Raw genomic sequence first — 20449 nt, 5'->3', positions numbered from 1 at the left:
TGTGGGATGAAAGAGGAAGACAAGTATTTGATTCATGCTGAAAGACAAGGAAGGACAAATTAGTACAGAAAAAAGAAAACATCTGATGTCATTGTGGGTTTAAATGCTTTTGATTCAGGATGAGGTAAAGTGAGGTAACGTCAGTTTGCTGGATGTTGTTGTGAGAGGGATCTCGCTCCCTGGTAAATCCTTTTTATGATTGATGTGGCCTTGTTCTCTGGCCTCAGTTCTATTTCTAAACAGAGGCTGCAGGAGGAGGCTGTGGCGAGGTGATTAGATTCTTCTCTATTACGTGGCAAGCTGAGACAGGTGGGATATCACCCTCAGCAGATACACCTCGGTCCCAATGCTCTGCGCAATAACAGCGTGTTGGCAACTGACCCTGTGGTGTGAGAAGAAGCTAACATGACAAACTAGTGGGTCTTTATTCCACTGGGGGGGGGGGGGTCGGTGAGATTGAATTGGCCCACGCTCCAGAGACCATTGAAAGAAGTGGTGGAAGATGGAGAAAAAGACAAGTAATTCAGTAGCAAGGGCAAGAAGTTGCTTTGAGTCTGGGGAAAGTTTTGAGTACATCGCTGTAGGCAAACTGAGGAGATTGAACTACGGGAGATGAAGTATGATTTCACACACATCTAATGGAACTTCGCCGGTCTCCGCCAGTGTTTCAAGTTTCTTTTCTTCTTTTTTTTCAAGTCAGCTAACATGTGTTGGATATTGTGTTCACTGAAGAGGGACTGCCATTTAAGGATAATTGCTCTGGGGATCTAAGTTGGAAATGTAGACCCCTTTGATTCAATGCCGTACTGTAAATTGTTAAGTGAGCATCGATTCAGTAGCACACCGTCAACCTCAAATGGTGTCTTTTGAGCCATGAGAGTGTGCGTTGTTTTAACTGTGGATGCTGAGTATCTTGTCTGAACAAAGCATTTAAAGTCCATGTGCTAATGTTGTCAGAGTGGAAAAGAGCATGGAGGTTGATCTACTGCCTTTATGACAGCGCCTCCGGATGGTGAACTGCTTGTATTGCACCAGTGGCTTATAATACAAACCAATAAGAGGCTGGAATGGGTGAGCACTGTGTTAAAACGTGTAAACACCCACACGCACACACAAACACACACACTCTCACACACAGGTGCCCGACTAGGGTATCAATTATGTCCACTAATTCCATATAATGTTATAGAAGCTTCTATAGGCCCCATTGTGTTGCTTTCTTCTTGCAAAACTCAAGCTCTTTTATTTTGATTGCACAGGCCCTTCTTTGTCATACGCACTGAAATGCACTACAACTGCAACCAAATGTTGCTTTAGTTGTGATCTGAAGCCAAATAAAATAATCACATGCAATGGATTATTTTGTGAATGCAGAATGTGTACATTCATATTTGGCCTCTCGGTGTCATCCTTCCAAGTTCAGCACAACAGGAAATGGGGAGTGGCAATAATGACTTTCTGTTGATAGACTCAGCCCACAGGTGGAAGCTGTGTCAGAGGGGAAGCCTATGAAATAATATGTGAACAGCAGCAATGGCAGCAGATGACTGCAGCAGTTATAGATGAGCAGCTTTTAGGAAAGCAATGTATAAGCAGGTGTGGAAGAGAAAGAGATATTATAGAGCACTTAAACACACCACTAAGCGGCAAAAAGTGCATTGGATACTGTCAGGGCCATAAGTATTTGGACTGACTATTTAAACGACTGCAGTGGATTTGAAATAAAGCAGTCAATATGTGGTTGAAGACTTTCAGCAGACAAACTAACATAATAGTGAATAGAATGATACATTTTCTCTTTGGTCCTCATGCTGACAGTTACCTGGACCAGCTAACATTTTGTATCATCTCCAGACCTTTCTATCTACTTAATATGTCATAAAATAACAAGGGAACAGGCCACTACTGGCCATCAATCCATGTATTAGACAATTGACCAATTACTTTGTGGGGGACTGTGTAAAAATGGCTGTGCCTTCACCCGGCAGCGTTCCACTTGTTGTTGCCGAGAGGGTACAATGAGAGATCAGCTGGGGTTGACCTTCCAGTCATTCAGTTGGGCTTATCTGCTTCGGACCGCCCAGACCCTCAGGACGATTATATCTATTTTTGGTTTGTTTCTTGTTGTTTTTTAATAACTCTAGTTTTCTCTGACGTAATGTACAAATGTCTCCACCTCTGTCTGTGTTTATGTACTGTCACTTTGCACTGATAAGATCAGATAAGATACTCACCCCACTGCAAAATGTCAACCTCGCCTGACAGCTGATTAGATTATTTGTCTAAAGTAAAGCCAGGAGATTGCTGAAACACCTATCAGGTTTGAGTGAATGGACATATAACATATCAGGATGTGAAATCATCATATAACATTAGAGCAGAGAGGGCGGTGGCTCAGGAGTCATAAAATCATCATATCATAAACGGACATCTTTTTGTGCATCAGACTACTTAGTTTAAGCAATCAATCATGACTCACAATGGCACAATTGTGTCTAAAATAACTTACAACCAAATTCATTAGGAGTTAACACAGAGCCAGTGTTTCACTACAACATGTAATTATCAAAACAGACAGGTTCTTGTATGTTTCTCGATCAGAAATGTATTATAACATTCCTGTTTTCAGACATATAGTTCTGCCAATGAACTGTATAAATCAATCATGACTCACAATGGCCCTTTTATGGGTGTAATCTGACCTTACTAATCAATCTGACCTTACCAAATTCATTAGGAGTTAACACAAAGCCAGTGTTTCACTACAACATGTATTTATCAAAACAGACAGGTTTTTGTATGTTTAGAACATGGCAATGCTTTTCTGTCGAGCTGATTTTTCTGTCCATCTCATTTGTCCATGTAGGTGTTTTGTCATACATCCAGTGAATGAGAACATCTGCTGAAGTCTTGTTTTCTTCTCCAAATTGTGAATTCCTCGGAGAGATCATTTTTTTAAATCACGAAATTCCACATGATGACAATATACAGTATACAACATATCTAGAACTGGACCGTCTGAGAGCACAGACCTTTGGTCCCAGAGCAGACCAAATAGTAGACTAGAACAAGGAAAAAGGGAAATGCTGTTACCTCTCTTGTAATATATTTAATGGGCAGGAGGGGGCGCTAAAATGCTGCTGATATGGTAGATTGATGACGTAATAAACCCGACTACCCTCAAAGACATACCGGTACTTTTCCACTTCAAGAAGGACCATTTCCTGTTCGCGTCCGCCACATTACGAGAACCTTCACTTACATCGACAACTGATTTAATTGAATTGATTGCCTAATCACACCCGCATGAGTGATAGCTAAGACTCAAAGGCCCTCCCCGCTGCACGGTACTAGATCACGTCTCACGTTCATCCGCCAGCAGCCGTGTTAACGCAGCAATACGAGAGCAAGTGCTTTGAAATTAAGTCGTAAAGTACATCCGGGTAGTTCGGTGTAGCCAAGTTGTGTGACAGGAAGGGAAAAGACAAGAGAGATAATCTTGTCCAGCATTGTTGAACTAACGTGAAGCAACGTCCTAAACAAACAAATAAAGTAAAAGGAAGAACAAAAAACAACATCACGCCATATTGCGAGCCATTCACAGCGCGCATCCTGGCTTGTACGTGACACTCCGCATGCAGGGCGAGCACAGACCCGCCCCGCTCATGAATACGTGCGCACGTAGCCGCTACGGGGGAGGCTGTCTTTAAATACCGGGGGGACACCCTCCTCTGCAGCGACCACTTCTGCGGACAAGCGGCACAGGAGCAGCTACAGCCACAGCCACGCGTTTCCACCTGTCTACGTGAAGCCTGACGGTAAGATAACCCGGCCAGCTAAATATATATATATATATATATATATATATATATATATATATATATATATATATATATATATATATATATATATATATGCAAGCTTGTACACCGACACGTAAGGCATTCTCCGGAAACTCGTTTATTTTGGGCTTTTCCCGTTTGCTTGTATTGATAGAAGTAGTTTTAAGGGGGAGAGGGTCTTCTGCAACCTGATGCGTATTTTAGGAGGATACGGAGAGGCCCGTGTCGCTGGTTAATATCGATAGTGTTGATTGGTTATTATGAATGAGCCTGGCACCAACTTCAGTTTATGACCTGCTACCCATCCGGCTACATGTGTTTCATTTTATTTATTGTAATGAATGATTGTGTGTGTGTGTGTGAGAAACAGCAATTGGATGAAGGCCTGACGGTGACATTTCCAAGTCCACTTGTTGCAGTTACATGAATGGGTTTTAAGAATGTATTTTAAATTCTGGACGTGTGTGTGTATATATATATATATATATATATATATATATATATATATATATATATATATATATATATATATATATATATTATTTATTTTTTTTGGGGCCGCTCAAATTAAATATAGGAAACCTCCTAAAAGACTTTTGCAATACTACAGATTATAACAGCCCTACAATGTAGGCGGTTTGAATCCGTTTCTATCGATGCAACACGTTCTTTGTGTTGACCTCTGCTTGACCATGGCGACCACCATCCACACAGCAGCCTGAGCCTTAAACATGGCACAGGAAGTGGACGGCCTCTGTGTCGGCCATTGGGAAGCATATCTTAGTGGGAGTACTCATGGTGCAGATCGCTCGTTCTTACTACATAACAATGAGTTCTTTAAACCACTAATAATCCTTCTTGTAATCCTCATTTAGTTTTGCTACAATAGGAATATGTCTGGTTGGTGTTGAATAAGTACATTATTTACTATGAGCTAACAAAGGGTCCTCTTGTGAAGCACAAACCCAGCTCACCTCAGGGCCTGGTATGTTGTCAGCTTTCACCTCTGTGTGAGAGATGGTTGGCTTAAAAACACCCCCTGGAGAGGTCTTTAACATTTTCTCCAGGAAGGAAATTCAGTGTAATAATCCTGTACCCTGAAGGTGATTGTTTCCACATCACAGAAGGAAACAAAATGTAGTCATGCTGATGTAAACCTCTGAAAGCGTGAGCACTCTCACACATGATTTCCCAAACAGGAAACATAAAGTAGTGTGTGTGTGTGTGTGACGTCAGCCATGGATGTCACACACAGATACAGGCTGCAGGGGTTGCCATGGAGACCCAGAGTGGGGCTGCGAAGCAGGAATTTCCGCAAACCATTTATGGAAGTAAACATGAGACATGAGGACCAAACTGGAACTCATGGTTGTCAAAGGGGTTTTGAGGTTATGAGAAGGGCAAACTTTCACTTTTGTGACAGATGAAAAGGGAACTCCATGTTTGCATTAGTAGTTGCCAGATGAGGAAGTGTGTAGTAGTAGTGTGGGCTGAGTAGTAACAACGCATCACACTGCTCCATACATTATGCGGCACTACTCTACTGCCTCCTCTGATTCCACTCTCACCCAAACTCCTCCCCTTTTTTATACACTATTTGCCTGCTTATCTACTCTTTTCTTATTTCTTTTTACTTTCTGCAGATGTCCACCAAGGAGAAGCTGATTAGCCATGTGATGAAGGAGGAGCCTGTTGGCAGCAGGAACAAAGTGACGGTGGTGGGTGTCGGCATGGTGGGCATGGCCTCTGCCATCAGCGTACTGCTCAAGGTGAGACCGAAAGAAAGAGTTGCGGGAATTGTGTGGCTGTGCAGAGTAATTACAGGAGTTACTATAACGAGCTTTAGATAAACCCTTGAAAAGCACAAACTTGGAACAATTTAGCTGCCAGCTAAGGAACAACAGAGGCAAAGAGAAACCAGGTCACAGTTCTTACATCTAGCATTGCTTCTGAACAGTCAAGGCAGAGGTGAATAGTGTTTTTTTCCTCACTTTTATATCCATGTTATACACCTAGAAATACGAGAGTTCAGCCACCTTGAATAACCTCACTGTAGCTTTATCCATGTGATATAAGATGCACGGTATAAAGTGTGTAATGAGTTGTCAGAATGACCAATTATATGCATATATTCAGGACTTGTGTGATGAGCTGGCCCTTGTTGATGTGATGGAGGACAAGTTGAAAGGTGAGGTCATGGACCTACAGCACGGATCCCTCTTTCTCAAGACGCACAAGATTGTAGCAGACAAAGGTGAGAATGTACATAAATGCCTGCAACCTTTTGACTCTTGAAGAATTTGTTTTCACTATGGTATGTCAGTTGAGCCTTATTGAAACACTCCTTCTGTAGCTCCATCAGAACGTCTCTCCTTTTGTCAATTTGTCAGACTACAGTGTGACAGCCAACTCCAAAGTGGTGGTGGTGACAGCTGGTGCCCGCCAGCTGGAGGGCGAGAGCCGCCTTAACCTGGTGCAGCGCAACGTCAACATCTTCAAGTTCATCATCCCAAACATCGTCAAATACAGCCCCAACTGCATCATCCTGGTGGTGTCCAACCCAGGTCAGACCGACTGGAGTGTGAATGGATGAGGGAGGAGAGGAATGTGAGAAGGTGTGGCTTCAAATAGCGCAGATGAAATGATCGTCACATGTTGTTCCCTTAACCTTACAGTGGACATCCTGACCTACGTGGCCTGGAAGCTGAGTGGTTTCCCCCGTCACCGCGTCATTGGCTCTGGCACCAACCTGGACTCCGCCCGGTTCCGCCACCTCATGGGAGAGAAGCTCAACATCCACCCTTCCAGCTGCCACGGCTGGATCATCGGAGAGCATGGAGACTCCAGTGGTATGCAGCCCTTACTAAAAATAAAATCTCTGCCGGCCCTTCCACTGTACCACATCTTTAAATACAGCTACATCAACTGCATGTTTTATGTTGACATGGTTGCCTTGGTGTAAAAAAAAAAAAATGGTCGACAGGATTAACTAATATTCCCCTATTGTGTGTCGGTCTCCCATAGTGCCTGTGTGGAGCGGTGTGAATGTTGCTGGAGTTTCTCTGCAGGGCCTCAACCCACAGATGGGGGCCGAGGATGACAGTGAGAACTGGAAGGCTGTGCATAAACTGGTGGTTGATGGGTGAGTACAAATCCTTTTTCCAGGAAACAACCTATGAGCTCAAAGCACTCCCTGAACTACCTAGCAAACCATGTTTTGTTTTTTTGTCTCCCACACATCATTCTAAACCCATCTATACAATGTTTTATTGAAACAGACCTCGAGGGTTTAGTGGCTTTCAGTCACGGTTGCCTATTAACACAAAGAGGACATAGAATGGAGCTGGCTATGCCTGGTGAGGAATTTAACCAGGGCTGCGGGCCAAATGGCAAGCAGGAGAGTTCACAGTGTTCACTACTGGGCCTGGTAGCAAGTACAAACACAATAGCTGTGTTCTGTAACATAATACTGTAGAGTTGTGCTCATGGCCTCACTTTTTGCTTCCAGGGCTGTATTAATGAAACAACAGGCAATATGATATGCTTATCAAAGACAGGTTCACCCTAAACAAATGACTATTCATGCTACCTAATCAGCCTAATCATGTTTGTTACTAATGCCTGTTGTATTTTTGTATATGAAGCTGTGTTATATCTTCGGAAGGGACAGTTTGGCCTGTAACCTTTGATATTGTGCCATTATTTCACGGTCCGACAACCTGACTTGGTGGTTGTTCTTGCAGTATTGTAAGCGTGTGTCAAAATTGGATAACTGGTAGAGCCTTCGGAAGAATTTAGCCAACAACTTCTCAAGTTCTGGTAGATTTATTCTCTGATCACAAGCAAACAAACCGTGTAACAATATATAAGCATTTATATTCTCAATAGCGAGAGGTCAACAGTGTACAACACAATAGACGATTTATCAAAGATGTTTGCAGATGTTTCAGGTCGAAAATAAACAATTATAAGAGACAAAGGGCGAACGTACACAATGGATGTCTCAACAGAGAACAAAGGCAATCTGCATGGCCAACAGAGCAGAGGCCTTTTTTTTTACATGGTGACATTTTTAACTGTGTGAAACATACATCAGAGTCCCTACACGTTATGTTGAAAGCATACTTACGAAACTGTACTGTACGAATCCAGACTAAGGAGCGTGTTTGAGTTTATGTGGCACTTCATGATCCGGTTCAGTCGGCTAACTCGCATGGACCAGATTTATTCTTAAATCTCTCTGCTTACACGCATACATCAAGCTCAGCACAGCAAAGATTTATATATATATATATATATATATATATATATATTGAAAGATGACAAAGTGGATGCAAACGCAGTCCAAAATAGTCTCACTTTTACAGTATTTCCCTATGATGTGTGTGTGTGTACTGCAGGGCCTACGAGGTTATCAGGCTGAAGGGCTACACTTCCTGGGCCATTGGAATGTCCGTGGCTGACCTGGTGGAAAGCATCCTAAAGAACCTGCACAAAGTGCACCCCGTGTCCACGCTGGTCCAGGTGAGAAGATTGGGAGCAAGCCACACATTAAGCTGTTTGGCAAAGCCTCCATGATGAAATAATCGTATTAATTGGTTTTCCACAAACAGTACTCCCTGTTCTTCATTTATTATATAAAATGGCCCACAAACCCTGACCGTGGCACGCTCCATTCCTCTGACAGGGCATGCATGGCGTGAAGGATGAGGTCTTCCTGAGCATCCCTTGCGTCCTGGGCAACAGCGGCCTGACGGATGTGATTCACATGACACTGAAGCCCGGCGAAGAGAAGCAGCTGGTGACCAGCGCTGAGACCCTGTGGGGCGTACAGAAGGAGCTCACCCTTTGAGGAGCGCTCCACCCTTTACACCATGTGGTTGTCTCCCTCCTACTGTACCTCCTTTGCCCCTTAACTGCGACAGTCCGATGAAAGTTCTGAATATCTCAAAAGGCTTAGTGTTTGTAACTGAACCAGTGTAAGCTAGATTTTTCCTTTTCAGATATTCACGTATGGGTGTCATTTTCCTTTGCTGGCTTCCCTTCTGTCCTCCTTCCTACATGACTGAATTCTCGGATACCTAACACCCACCTTCAGCCTGAGCGCTCACCCTGTGTTGGATGTGTCTATTTGTTGTCCTGGCCACATAAAAATGCCTTTGCATATTGTGTTTACATTCTATGTACTGTATATGTTAACTGCACTGTTGTTGTTTCTTCTGTACACTCTGTGTTCATAGTTTATATTTATTCTGTGATTGTTGCCAGCTGTTTTTCACTTCCTTGTAATCTCGGTTTTATTTTCATTTGGAGTATAATGGGTCAAGGCCTAGGGGTCAGGTTATGAATCTTAACGGAATGTAAAAAACGGTCACACTAAACACCCTCAAAGGCTTTTGTATTTATTTTACTCCAACTGACTGAGTATATCAAGAGAATAAATATGGTATTATTTATAGCTGTTAATACTGATAAGATATATTTATGTATTACTGTTACAAATTTAGAGATTGTTTATTAATTGCCGAACTCACTGAGGAACTGCATGTGTCATGGCAGCTGTATATTGACTTGTATTTGCCGTAACATCCAATAAATCTGCCAGGGATAATGATACAAGTCTGTCCTTTGCCCTCCTGTTTGTCATCCAAATGAGCAAAAGGTAGTTTTCATGTGGTCACAGGGAAGCTGACTCAGCCACTCTGTCAACACACGAGGCAGATTAGAGGTTTCTAAGCAGGAGATCTAAATGCAATCCCCTAGCTTCAATGTGTGACAGTGGGGCAAATGCTGCTACACCTGCTTACAAATAACTAGTATGTTAAGGGATAATTATGGGTTTGATCAGTCACAAATACTGTAAATTACAGCTAGTCATTTCGGTGGTTTGGGTTTGTTCAACAGGTGCGTGCGACAAAGAAAACACTGTTAGATGTCATTCTGTTGTTTTTCAAACAATTATGAAAAATAAAGATAAATCATATTGATCAATTAATAATTACAGACAGATAAATCAGATGTCTTTTATTTATACTGATTTACATAAATCTACAGATATAAAAAGAACAGGTGGTCTACGGTTGAATTGGAAACAAGAAAAAAATAACAGCAGATATTCTATTATACAATTCAAAGTGCATTTAGTAAAAGGCTAATTTAAATGAGACATGTTTGAAAACTTTACATAAGTTAACATTTTGATTAGTACAATATCTTTTTTTTGCTCTGGCTATATTCACAACTTTTTCCTTATTTTACTGAAAACCTAACCCTCTCAGCAGAACTGAGAATAAGTGGACCGAAAAGAAAAGAAACAAAATCTGCATTTCTTTTGTAATACCTTCGAACAAAGCCCATTCAGACTCATCCACCTTCAACAGAGACACTGTCCAGAGTAAATTAACCACTGTACACGATTGACTGGTCAGACTGGAGGGCAAACCTGAGCAGCTGACACAAAGAACCTCTCACACCCTTGTAAAGAGACACAGGGAAACAGGCGGTACAAATAATAGTGTGATCGAGTGGAAAGGTGGCTCGACATTTTGCCCATTAAAAGACTCAAACAAGAGAGTGAAGAATTACAGTTCCATGTCAATGTTCATCATCACCTCTACTGTATGAAAAGTGATCCCTTTGACTCCATGGCTCCTGAACATGACCCAGACTTCATGCAGCATTACATCCTGAGGCAGAACCCCATGTCCTTCCTAAAAAGGTTGCCCTGGGTATTTATATCAGAGCCTAACCTTTTCAATATGAGAGTGGACATATGGGGCTCTCTACAAAGTCCCTCTGCTAGCCCCAAACAATTTGTGCTTACTAGCCAAATGACTTTGTCTGTAAAAGTAACAGCAAACAGAACGGTGGGTTCCCCTGCACTGCAACATATATACAGGTCGACACACTAACTCACTGTGGGCCAACCCACAAACACTCAGGGCAAACACCGAATAGGCCTCACTTTTACCAACATGGCATGAGCGTTAAGCATGTTTTAGTTCCTGGCTCACAATGTGGCCACAGTGGTTTGTATTATTATTGGTGCGAAAGGGCCACGACTGCTAATTATCTCAATGAAGTATTTGGTCAGATCAAAATACCAATTATATCCCATCAGAACGGTGGCAACACAGGACAGCTCAGTTCTTCATGATTCTTGTGTTTTTAAATAATTGTTTTTTTTGTTTCCGTCTCACAAGAAGAGATTTTATTGAGATTTTAAAAAAAAGGACAGCTCCAAGAAGACATTAAAAAAGGGGAATAAAACAGAGGAAGAGGTTTGAGTAAGAGAGCGTGAAAATATGAATGTTTCCTGGTAGTCTGGGTCAGTAGAGGTCACTAAGACCGGCAGTCTTGCGCGCTTTCTGCATGAGGGCACGAAGCTGGAACTGCTTCCTGGACAGAAGGCGAACATGCTGAAACAAAAGAGAATCAGAGTCATTAAGGAAATGCAGACGGGACTCGAGTGTGTATAGTCCGTGTCTACACAGGAGGCGTTTCAGCTGCGGTTATTAGTTGTCCGCCTCACTTGTGGAATAGATAAGCTTATTTTTTTTAACCAATACAACCTTCTATACAGGCTGCATAATGCCTTGCCACACGTGTGCTGTAGTTTCCGTGTGACCTACACTCAATATTGTGTAGACCCAGATCGAGAACTGCCGCTCTGCTAACGTGCTGTTTTTCGCAATGTAGGCTGATTAGACAGTGTTATACATTAGTTGTAGTTGTGTTAACGTGATCACCTTAAGAAAAACCTCCAGGTCTATTACACCCCTGCGAAGGGCTTCTCCAAGGTAAAAGATAGTGTCCTCAATAGCGTTTTCTTCAGCATATAGGTTCAGGATCTGTTTGTACAGCGGAGCTGTGGGCACGATGACGTCGTCAATGTCATTGTTCTCTGACTGGTTCTCCATCTTCTCCAAGGCATCGCTCAGCTCCTCGTCCTTTCTCTTCAGCAGCTCGATATTCCTGTCAACCTCAGACTAGTAGAAACAAAATGTTTTAAAAAAAAAAACTTATAGACCAAATAGCGAGACAGTAGAGGATTGGAAAAAAAATACAGATATAACATTAAAAAGAGGTGCAAGAAGAGGGTTTCTCACCACTTCCTGGTCCAGTCTTGAGACCATCTCCTCCAGTTTCTGATGCCCTTTCTTCAGATCCTCCTCTGTTCGCTTCAGGGCGTCCAGCTCCGCCTGAGCTCTGTCCATCTCCTCTTTCATTCTCCAGCGAAGCTTGTCACTCACAGCTGATATCAGAGATGCACGGATGGTGTCTTCGCCAATGGTGCCATCTCGGTTTGGGCCTAGAAGTAGTAGTTCAGGAGTGATGTTAGACAATGAACAGGCAAAACAAATAATAACCACTATCGAAAACACAAAAAGAGAATACCCTACCCTGAGCAAGGGCGAAAGATATAACTGACCCTCTTGATAAGATTTATTTTTTGATCCAAATTAGAGTAGTTCTCTCCATAGAAACAAATGGATCATTACAACAATGTCAAACAGGAAAAAGGACGTAAAGGGGATCCTTGTGTCACAATTGTTTAATGTGGAATTGTTATACTAAGTCTTTCCATTAATTAGCCAACATTCTACGCTCATTCATTTAGGTTCCAGCTTGAGTGTCATTAGAATGCCCTCGCAAAGGAGGTAATGAATTAAGTAGGATACTGAATACACATTTTAACAATTTTATACTCAGTTACTGGAGAGAAAAAAAACTGATAAAACAATCCAATAGGACTTCCCAGCAGTAACACCACATTTTGTAAACTGTATGGCTGTAGTTTATGGTGGTGTGTTATTGTATTGCGTAACAATGACGTTGAGTTTTAATTAAGGGTGTTTCACAATACTCCACCAGTCAAACACATCTCCCAGCTTAAACTATGAAGGGAGGGGGTGCCCACCCACACACGCATGTAAAGAGACCAACTTAATGTGCTCTTTTTTCAGACTCAAGACCACTTTATGTCCCGTCTGGAGTCAGCCCTACAAATATCAGAGTTGATTCAGCCATGAGAGCTGATCCGTTTTCGTGCAAACCCATGTCTTCTCCTTTACTAAATATAGTAAACAGCTAAAGCCAATCCTGCTGGTCCTTGACAAGCTTTTCAGTGCATCACTGTTAACTGATGTGTCCCCTGATGAGAGGCATGTCTTTGTGTGGAGGGAACTGTTCCCATCCTAAATTTAAAACCATGTCTGAGGCGTAGGGTGTGATGGCTGGAGGCTGTGCCTTTAACTTCAGATCCAGCCTACCCTTTGGCCTTTAATGCTCCCCACTCTAGTTACACTAACGACCTTTCACTGGCGGCTCAGCGCGCCACAGAAGTCACACAGAGGGCGAGATAGTTTGAGTCAAAAGGTCAAGCGTGCTAATTCAAAGTTAACTAAGGGACATTTTCAGTGGTGATTTAAGTATTAAATCATTGTGTTGTAATACTAACACAAAAAGGGAAATGTAAACAGAAGCGGGCAGACTATAACAGTGTCTTATATAATATTTGTGATATTGGGCTACCGTATATAAAAATAAACTGAATTTCTGAGTGGACATATTCATCTGGATCTTGATGTGCTTGTGCAGTTTGTAAACGTATTTGAAACCTGTGCCAATTTTAAACTTTAAACATTTAACCATGACAAAGAAATACAGCACCCTGGATACTAAATGTGATACATACCCACTGTGGAAACTGGAGTCTGGGTGGGGTAGTGTGCAGGTCCAGCAGTGGCCGGGTACGAGTTGCCCCCTGGGTATTGGTATCCCGGATAGCCTCTGCAAAGAGTTAGATTATCAAAAATTTTTTCATATTTTCTATTGTAACTTTAACCTTTAGCTACAAATGTAACTAAACCGGTTGCTAAGTGTTTCACTAATAAGCAATTGTGCAAACAGCACCGGTTTGTTTGTAAGTATAATGTGCAGTTAGCTGGGGAGAGGTTTGAGAACTGCTTGGCAAATATCTTACCCTGGGTTAGGATTTGGGCTGTAGGGGGAGACTGCAGGGATGCCAGGCATATAGGAAGCTGAGGTAGAGAGATAGTGAAACAATCAAATCTGAGGACATGCAGGTGGAAATATTATTTATCTTTCACTCTCTTAAGACTTTCATTTTCCCATGGTGTGCCGTCGTGGTATCTTAGCCCCATCTAGTGCTTAAGGAAATAAATGCATCACTTAAACTATGATGCAATATTAAGGCTTGAGCACCAATATACACCAATAATACACAAGCAGCAGCAATAATAGAAATCATTTTGAAGATATTGTATCAGTGGAAGATTTATGACATTCTGATGTGAAACAATCTAAACTGGCACGGTATAAAAATGCTGTTTCCTGACATAATATGAAGGTTTTTACAGTGGAAGACTTCTATGGTTACATCTTCTATCACAAGAAAATATATTCAGAAAAGAGACTAATTAAAAAGCAAATGCACACAGAGGGGAGTGTGCAGGGCTATGCTAAATCTGTTATTTTGTGCATTTAAATATCAACATTTTTAACTGTAAAGGCAATTCTGCACATAGTTATGATGGTAATATATCTGTTCCTCATTCACGCTTAAGTGAGAAGGTAGGAAAAGATCTGAACATGTTTTTTATTGGTAACAATTTGAGGAGCAGAGTATGACTTAAACATATACTGTATTTCTTAACCTTTATGCAAAATGTTAAGTTCAAAACCTAATCTAACAGTTGGCAGTTCACCTTGTTAAATTTAAAGCAATTTAGGCAACTCACAAAAGGTTTAAATGGTGTTTTTTTTTTTTAGTCCTGGTTGATTTAGAATTTGTATCTAAATGAACCATAGCTTCAATCACAATTGCATTACCTCATTTGGCGATAGATTGTTAAAAACGTTGAGATTTTCACTTCAGCTGTTTAAGAAAAGGTGATTATTTAACTATTTGGATATTTTGGAAGCTAATATAAATATTCAAAGTCTGTGGATCCTCCTGACACTATTAAACAATGCCATGGCCACTAAGACTGCCCTGCAACTCAACAACAATGGATATCACTCACGATTAGGGGGTCCAGCTGCTTGGAACGGTTGATAGGGGGCTTGTGTGGTGGGGCGAGAAAACACAGGAGGCTCCTCTCCAAAAACCACAATCATCACCTGAATCAGACCATACAGGTCTGACTGAGGCTGTAAGACATACAGTGAAGTGCATGTTTTCATTAAGCAAGAAAACCACAAATATTATCTAGAGCCCCAGGTACATTTACGGCCCGAATAATGGTGCCATTTAGTGCTAGCTGACTGGTAGACCTATCCAAAATATCCCAGGGAGCTACAGTTTAACTTACTATTATAATGCAAATAGAATTGTATGTTAGAGCTACCTTTGATAGATTTCAGAAATGTCACTGATGCCTCAAATCCTTTATAGCCACATTACCCAAAAAAGTAGATAAGTGTAGCTTTTTTATATTCCTTTTTCTATGTTTTTGCATTCAAAACATTCCAAAGTCTTTGCCTAGACAGTTTGTAATTACAAATAGTGAATTAAGACCTGACACTTACATGCTTCCACTCATGTAGATAAGGCAGATAGATCTTGCCGTTGGCATCGATGTGTTTGCCAGTTTTGATCATCATGGCACTGGTAGGTTTAACAAAACATATGGGAGGGTTGTAGGGATATGTGTCCAGCAGCCACAGACACACTGGTATGTTGTAGATATTTCCTACAGGAAAAACAAACATACACTAGGTTATAATAATATTATATCAGTATTTTTAAATTTCATCATCATAACTTCACTCTACACTTGAAGAACTGTGTTACTTTGGAGGCAAACTTTGGACCTCTACATAACGCAAACAATAATTATCATGTACTGTATATCAAACTAATTAACATTTGACGGACTAAAAATCGATTTGCAACCATGTCAATATAAGTCCCATTTCCTGAATGTAATTTCAGCCATGCCAGAATAGTATGAAAACTGGCAGATCGTAGGCATGGAGTAACAATGCAACAATGCAAGTGGCAATTTGTTTGCAGATACACAAGCATGTTTTGAAAGTGTATGCGTTTTGGTTGAAATGGATTCTCGCCATAGCGGACACAATGAGGCATTTTCCCATTTGCCACTTACTTTACAGGAGCCTACAGATGACCCGTTTGTTTTTTTAAAGTGCAAGATAGATAGAGCTAGCTACACTGAGTACACAAGAGAAAGAGTGGGGGAGCGAAGAATCAAAACTAAAAACAGAAACTGACTGTCTTTCAGTTCCTACGAAGAGTATTGTGTTTGTTTGTTTGTTACTTTTATAGCAAAACTGTTTTTTAAAAAGCAAGGTAAACATTCTTTACCTCTGTAGCTCACTGGGACAGTTCCTGTCAGACTCATCAGGTCTCTTGTGGAACCATCATTAAACACTGAAATTGAAGAAGATGTCAACAAGCTAAAAAAATATGGATATATGTCATAATTAAGCACAAAATATACAACTGAGACTAGACAGTTAAAAAACAGGAGATCAGTATCCATTTACCATAAGCATCCATGACTGGCTTCAAGTCCTTGTACTGGGAGATGACATTGGTTATCTCACGGACAGTCAGATCTCTGTATTTGTATTGCTGGACAATGACAACAAAAGATGAAAGGGAAAAAATCATGTATGTTAGTACATGGAAAGTTAAGACATAATAGCTGACACTCGGGTAACACATTTAGAAAGAGCTAATAAGAAAAAGGACGTCATTTTTGCTTAGTCCATAGTTTGCAGTTGTTTAATTGCTGTCTGCTTATACATCTACTTTTTTAAAAAATACCAGGTCCTTGAAAGGCCCAATTTGTGGTTTGATTGTAAAAAAGTGTAGCCTCAAAATCAAAGTATAAACTCAGGGCTGGAACCTGCTCTCCCTGATGTCAGATGTACGCTTCAATCTGGGTTATACAATTTAATTCTGGTCCTGTACACAATGTGATGACATCTGTGACGCTTGTTTCAAACCCTTGAAAGGCCTGCACTCCAAAGTGTCATCAACTGTGAAGTAATGCTTAACTTTAACCTGTAAATCGAATTTAAATTATAAACGCCAATAAGACTGTACTTGATCAAAAAGGGCTTATTAACCCAGGAATTCATTTTACAATAAGAAACACAACATATAGTTAGTATGTATAGTTCTAGTACAAATACTCAATAAAGTGTAGATGATTACATTTACTTATGAGGGATCATATCAACAACATTACTAGATCAAAAACGGTATTTGATGAGGTAAATAAGAAGTCAGTTGGACATCATTAGCAGGCTGAATCATTGTTGTAAAACACAATTTGAATATATAACATAAAATACAAACTATGAATGGAGGTTTCAAAATGTGTTTATGGTTAACGTTTTAGTGAAGTTAGCTAGCTTAAGAGGTGATGCTAGATGGTAAAAACGTAACAGCTAGCTAGGTTAACACATATTTGTAAGCGGGATCTCAGTTAAATGCATAAAACCATATGTTTAACGTCCGAAACGTAAAGAGAATACAGGCCAGTCATTCAGCATTGACGTTACCTGTTCCAGGAAACGTTAACCTGCTGACGTTCACCGACATGTTTGGTATCGGTAACATTAGCTCGCTAACGTGCTACTCTTGGCAGTTATACACCGCAACTTACCTTCAGCATTTTCTTCAGGGCACCTTCGTTGACAACAGCCATGGTTTTCGCGTTGTGTTTTCCACCGTACTTATGAATAAGCTAGGTGAGTGAACAGCTGACTTTTAACCCGGCTAGACTGACAGCTAACACAAGCTAACGCTGGCTAGCAGGACTTCACTGAATGCTAGGCTAAAGTTAGCCCAGCCTCGGGCCCGACTACAATGATTCGGTGTCTATACGGAGCCCTCCAGTCCAACACGAGTAATTACTCTATTGTCAACGCGCCAGAATTCAATACAAGAAATCACACAAAAACAACAAATGAATAGTTCAAGACAGGGCCCGAAAAACAAACATCCGATGGTCAACAAAAAGGATTTCCGGCATTCCACCTGACTACTTCCGGTACGCGTATAACGCGAGCAGCAGAAGAGTGACTCCCAGGCGGAGTCAGGTGGGTTTCCTTTCACGTATCATGAGGGCAAACACAAAAGTGTACCAAGTAATTACACGAAACAACTATATTATATTGAAGGTGTTTCCGACCATATCTTTATTTTCACCACGAGAATGAATATGTCACTTTTTACAAGAGGTTGTATTATGATGCTGGTCCTGTCTTTGGGAATAGTTTACTTTGTTTGTTCTATGTGAAAGGTTGCATATGGTAAAGTGTTTACCATATGCGAGGCCAATGAAACATTTGACAACAGAAAGCAAAGCAAATTTTAAAGACAGTGACCTCAAAAGTTTTTCAATTTAACTGAAGAGTTGTCAGATATATTGTATGTAAAAAATGTAATAAACCACACAGTAAAATGTATCATGATCTAATGGGCTGTAACTGGCTGTGTGTGTATTTTTCAAATGACTAATAACTTTTCTCTTCACCGGTCAAAAGTCCAAAACATTTGTGGATAAGAACACAACAAATGCCTTATGAGTGCAGATAAGGTACCGCTTTATGAGTTGCTTGTAAAGCATTTTGAGTCTTTCAACACACAAGCATTAAAATGCCATCTTAGTTTGTTATGTTCATATGAAATACATATTCAAAAAAGAATCAAATTCATTCATACCAAACACAGTCAATATGTTTCCATCAGGTGCTGTATGACATGTACAGTCTAAATACATGTTTTACATAATACAGCATGCTGTTATTTGTCTGAAATTGTTAATGAAAAAATAATCAATGGATACCATCTGGCACTATGCACAGGATCAAACACTTTATCATAGCCAACACACACACACACACAGTCCACAAAGCTAACAGCTGGTTTCATTTTCTTGCTGGAAAGGTTGATCATCTTCACTGGCCAAATGCAGATACAAACTTCCATCTGCTCGTCTGTGGAACTGTAGCCAACCTATACCAAATTTTTAATTTTGGAAGGCCATTATCACAACAAATTCATGAACATGTTGACAGGGAGAACGTGTTGAATAAGATTCACACTGAATCAGGTGTGGCCTAGATATGAATCTGTCTTATCAGCATCAACTTGCATCATGTATGTGTTGTTTTGAAACAACATGGAGACGTGTTCCTGCCTGCGTGAGTGTAACTTACAAGGGGCTTGTTCGGACTCTGAACGAGGCTGCATGCATACAGGAGGGAGGTCTCCGAATATAACGACCATCACCTGCAGTAGGCTCACTAGGTCACATTCACCCTGATAGGAGAAAGGAAATCACACAAGAAACATGGAAAGCTCTAAACCCCACCGTGCCAGCATCAGTAACAACACAGATGCCATTGTCCATCTCTTTTAAGTACTCACATTCTTCCACTCCTCCAGGTAAGGCAACAGGACTTCATAATTGCTGGAGGTATACTTTCCTCTGAGGACCATCATCTCACATGAGGGTCTGACATAGCAGATGGGAGCAGTTTGAGGGTAGCTTTCCTCAATCCACAGGCATACAGGAATGTTGTAGGTCTTGTCTTGTAAGAACAAGGGAAAGGGGTATTTTATCTCGCAAATTCTGAGAGATTATACGCTTCACCTGACTTATTTTTAGAATCGAATTGTTCGGAATCCACGTCAACTGCTTACAAACAGTATACAATGCAGTCATTGTTACCTTTAAACGTGACAGGAATGGTTCCAGTTAGACTCATCAAGTTTTTTATGGTTCCATCATTGTAAACTGAAAAAAAGACAGACAATATAATTTTGAGCACAATTGATTGCTGTTATTTAGCTTCTTACCATATCGATCCATCATGGGCACAAGGCTTTGGAAGTGAGTCAATGCAACATATATTTCATGGGCCACATGAGATATGTCTTCAAAATGACAAGACGCAAAACAAACACTGAGCAGAATATACATGGATTCCACAATGTGTTGGATTTTGGGAGAACATGTTCTTATTTCAGTTGTTGATGATTATTCTTACCTTAGGGAGCAATTTCTTAATCGCGCTCTCATAGTATGGCATGATTATGGTTTATCCAAAAGGAAAATATCTTTCCGGTGTATCTTTTCGATCACCAACATTCCCCAATTGGGGCTTTCTGTCCGTCTTGGGTTTATGGATAACCGCCTAGCTTTTATGGCATTTGAAAGCCAGTGACAGAACCGCCTGACAATTATGCAAATCATCTGCCCTAAAAAGCTAGAACTAGACAACATGGCTTGAACAAACAAGACAGAAATATGACAGTGACTCAATAAACCAATGAATGTGTATTAGTATCATTAATAATGATCATTAATGACTGAGAGTGGACCCATCGTTTGGTTGTTTGGTGGTGAAACTGGTGATCCTGATGTTCTCTCACATCAGGATCAATAAATACATTGAGTCAAACTGATTTTGCTCCTTGCTACTGTATAAGTACTTGTCTTGCGTTATCAATCTCCTTTACATCCATATAGCACTTAGTCATATTTTCAAAGTGGTAATGTATCAATAATGCTTGTCGTTTTGACCTGTGACTGCTGTCA

General features: G+C 40.8%; 3 protein-coding genes across 3 annotated transcripts; 1 reads left to right on the top strand and 2 right to left on the bottom strand.

The window, feature by feature from the left end:
- Nucleotides 1-3524: 3524 nt before the first annotated feature.
- ldha (lactate dehydrogenase A4) lies at nt 3525-9461 on the top strand. Its single transcript, XM_034534130.1, has 8 exons — nt 3525-3818; nt 5486-5611; nt 5979-6096; nt 6233-6406; nt 6518-6691; nt 6867-6984; nt 8243-8366; nt 8530-9461. Exons 2-8 carry the CDS (start codon nt 5486-5488, stop codon nt 8692-8694), a joined length of 999 nt encoding a protein of 332 aa, XP_034390021.1. The 5' UTR covers nt 3525-3818; the 3' UTR covers nt 8695-9461.
- A 496-nt stretch (nt 9462-9957) lies between these two features.
- On the bottom strand, nt 9958-17929 carry tsg101a (tumor susceptibility 101a). Its single transcript, XM_034534129.1, has 10 exons — nt 17507-17929; nt 16377-16464; nt 16195-16260; nt 15396-15559; nt 14891-15017; nt 13828-13885; nt 13540-13634; nt 11951-12153; nt 11591-11830; nt 9958-11260 (listed from the first exon to the last, which is right to left on the bottom strand). Exons 1-10 carry the CDS (start codon nt 17546-17548, stop codon nt 11171-11173), a joined length of 1173 nt encoding a protein of 390 aa, XP_034390020.1. The 5' UTR covers nt 17549-17929; the 3' UTR covers nt 9958-11170.
- A 1015-nt stretch (nt 17930-18944) lies between these two features.
- Nucleotides 18945-19831, bottom strand: zgc:123278 (uncharacterized protein LOC641569 homolog). The gene is made up of 5 exons (XM_034534647.1): nt 19708-19831; nt 19580-19645; nt 19276-19439; nt 19065-19167; nt 18945-18949 (listed from the first exon to the last, which is right to left on the bottom strand). Exons 1-5 carry the CDS (start codon nt 19829-19831, stop codon nt 18945-18947), a joined length of 462 nt encoding a protein of 153 aa, XP_034390538.1.
- Nucleotides 19832-20449: the final 618 nt, after the last annotated feature.

The sequence above is a fragment of the Cyclopterus lumpus genome, chromosome 6 (genome assembly GCF_009769545.1).
Source record: "Cyclopterus lumpus isolate fCycLum1 chromosome 6, fCycLum1.pri, whole genome shotgun sequence".
Classification (NCBI taxonomy): domain Eukaryota; kingdom Metazoa; phylum Chordata; class Actinopteri; order Perciformes; family Cyclopteridae; genus Cyclopterus; species Cyclopterus lumpus.
Note: the sequence above shows the minus strand (reverse complement) of the source record. Positions and strands in the feature narration are given on the sequence as shown.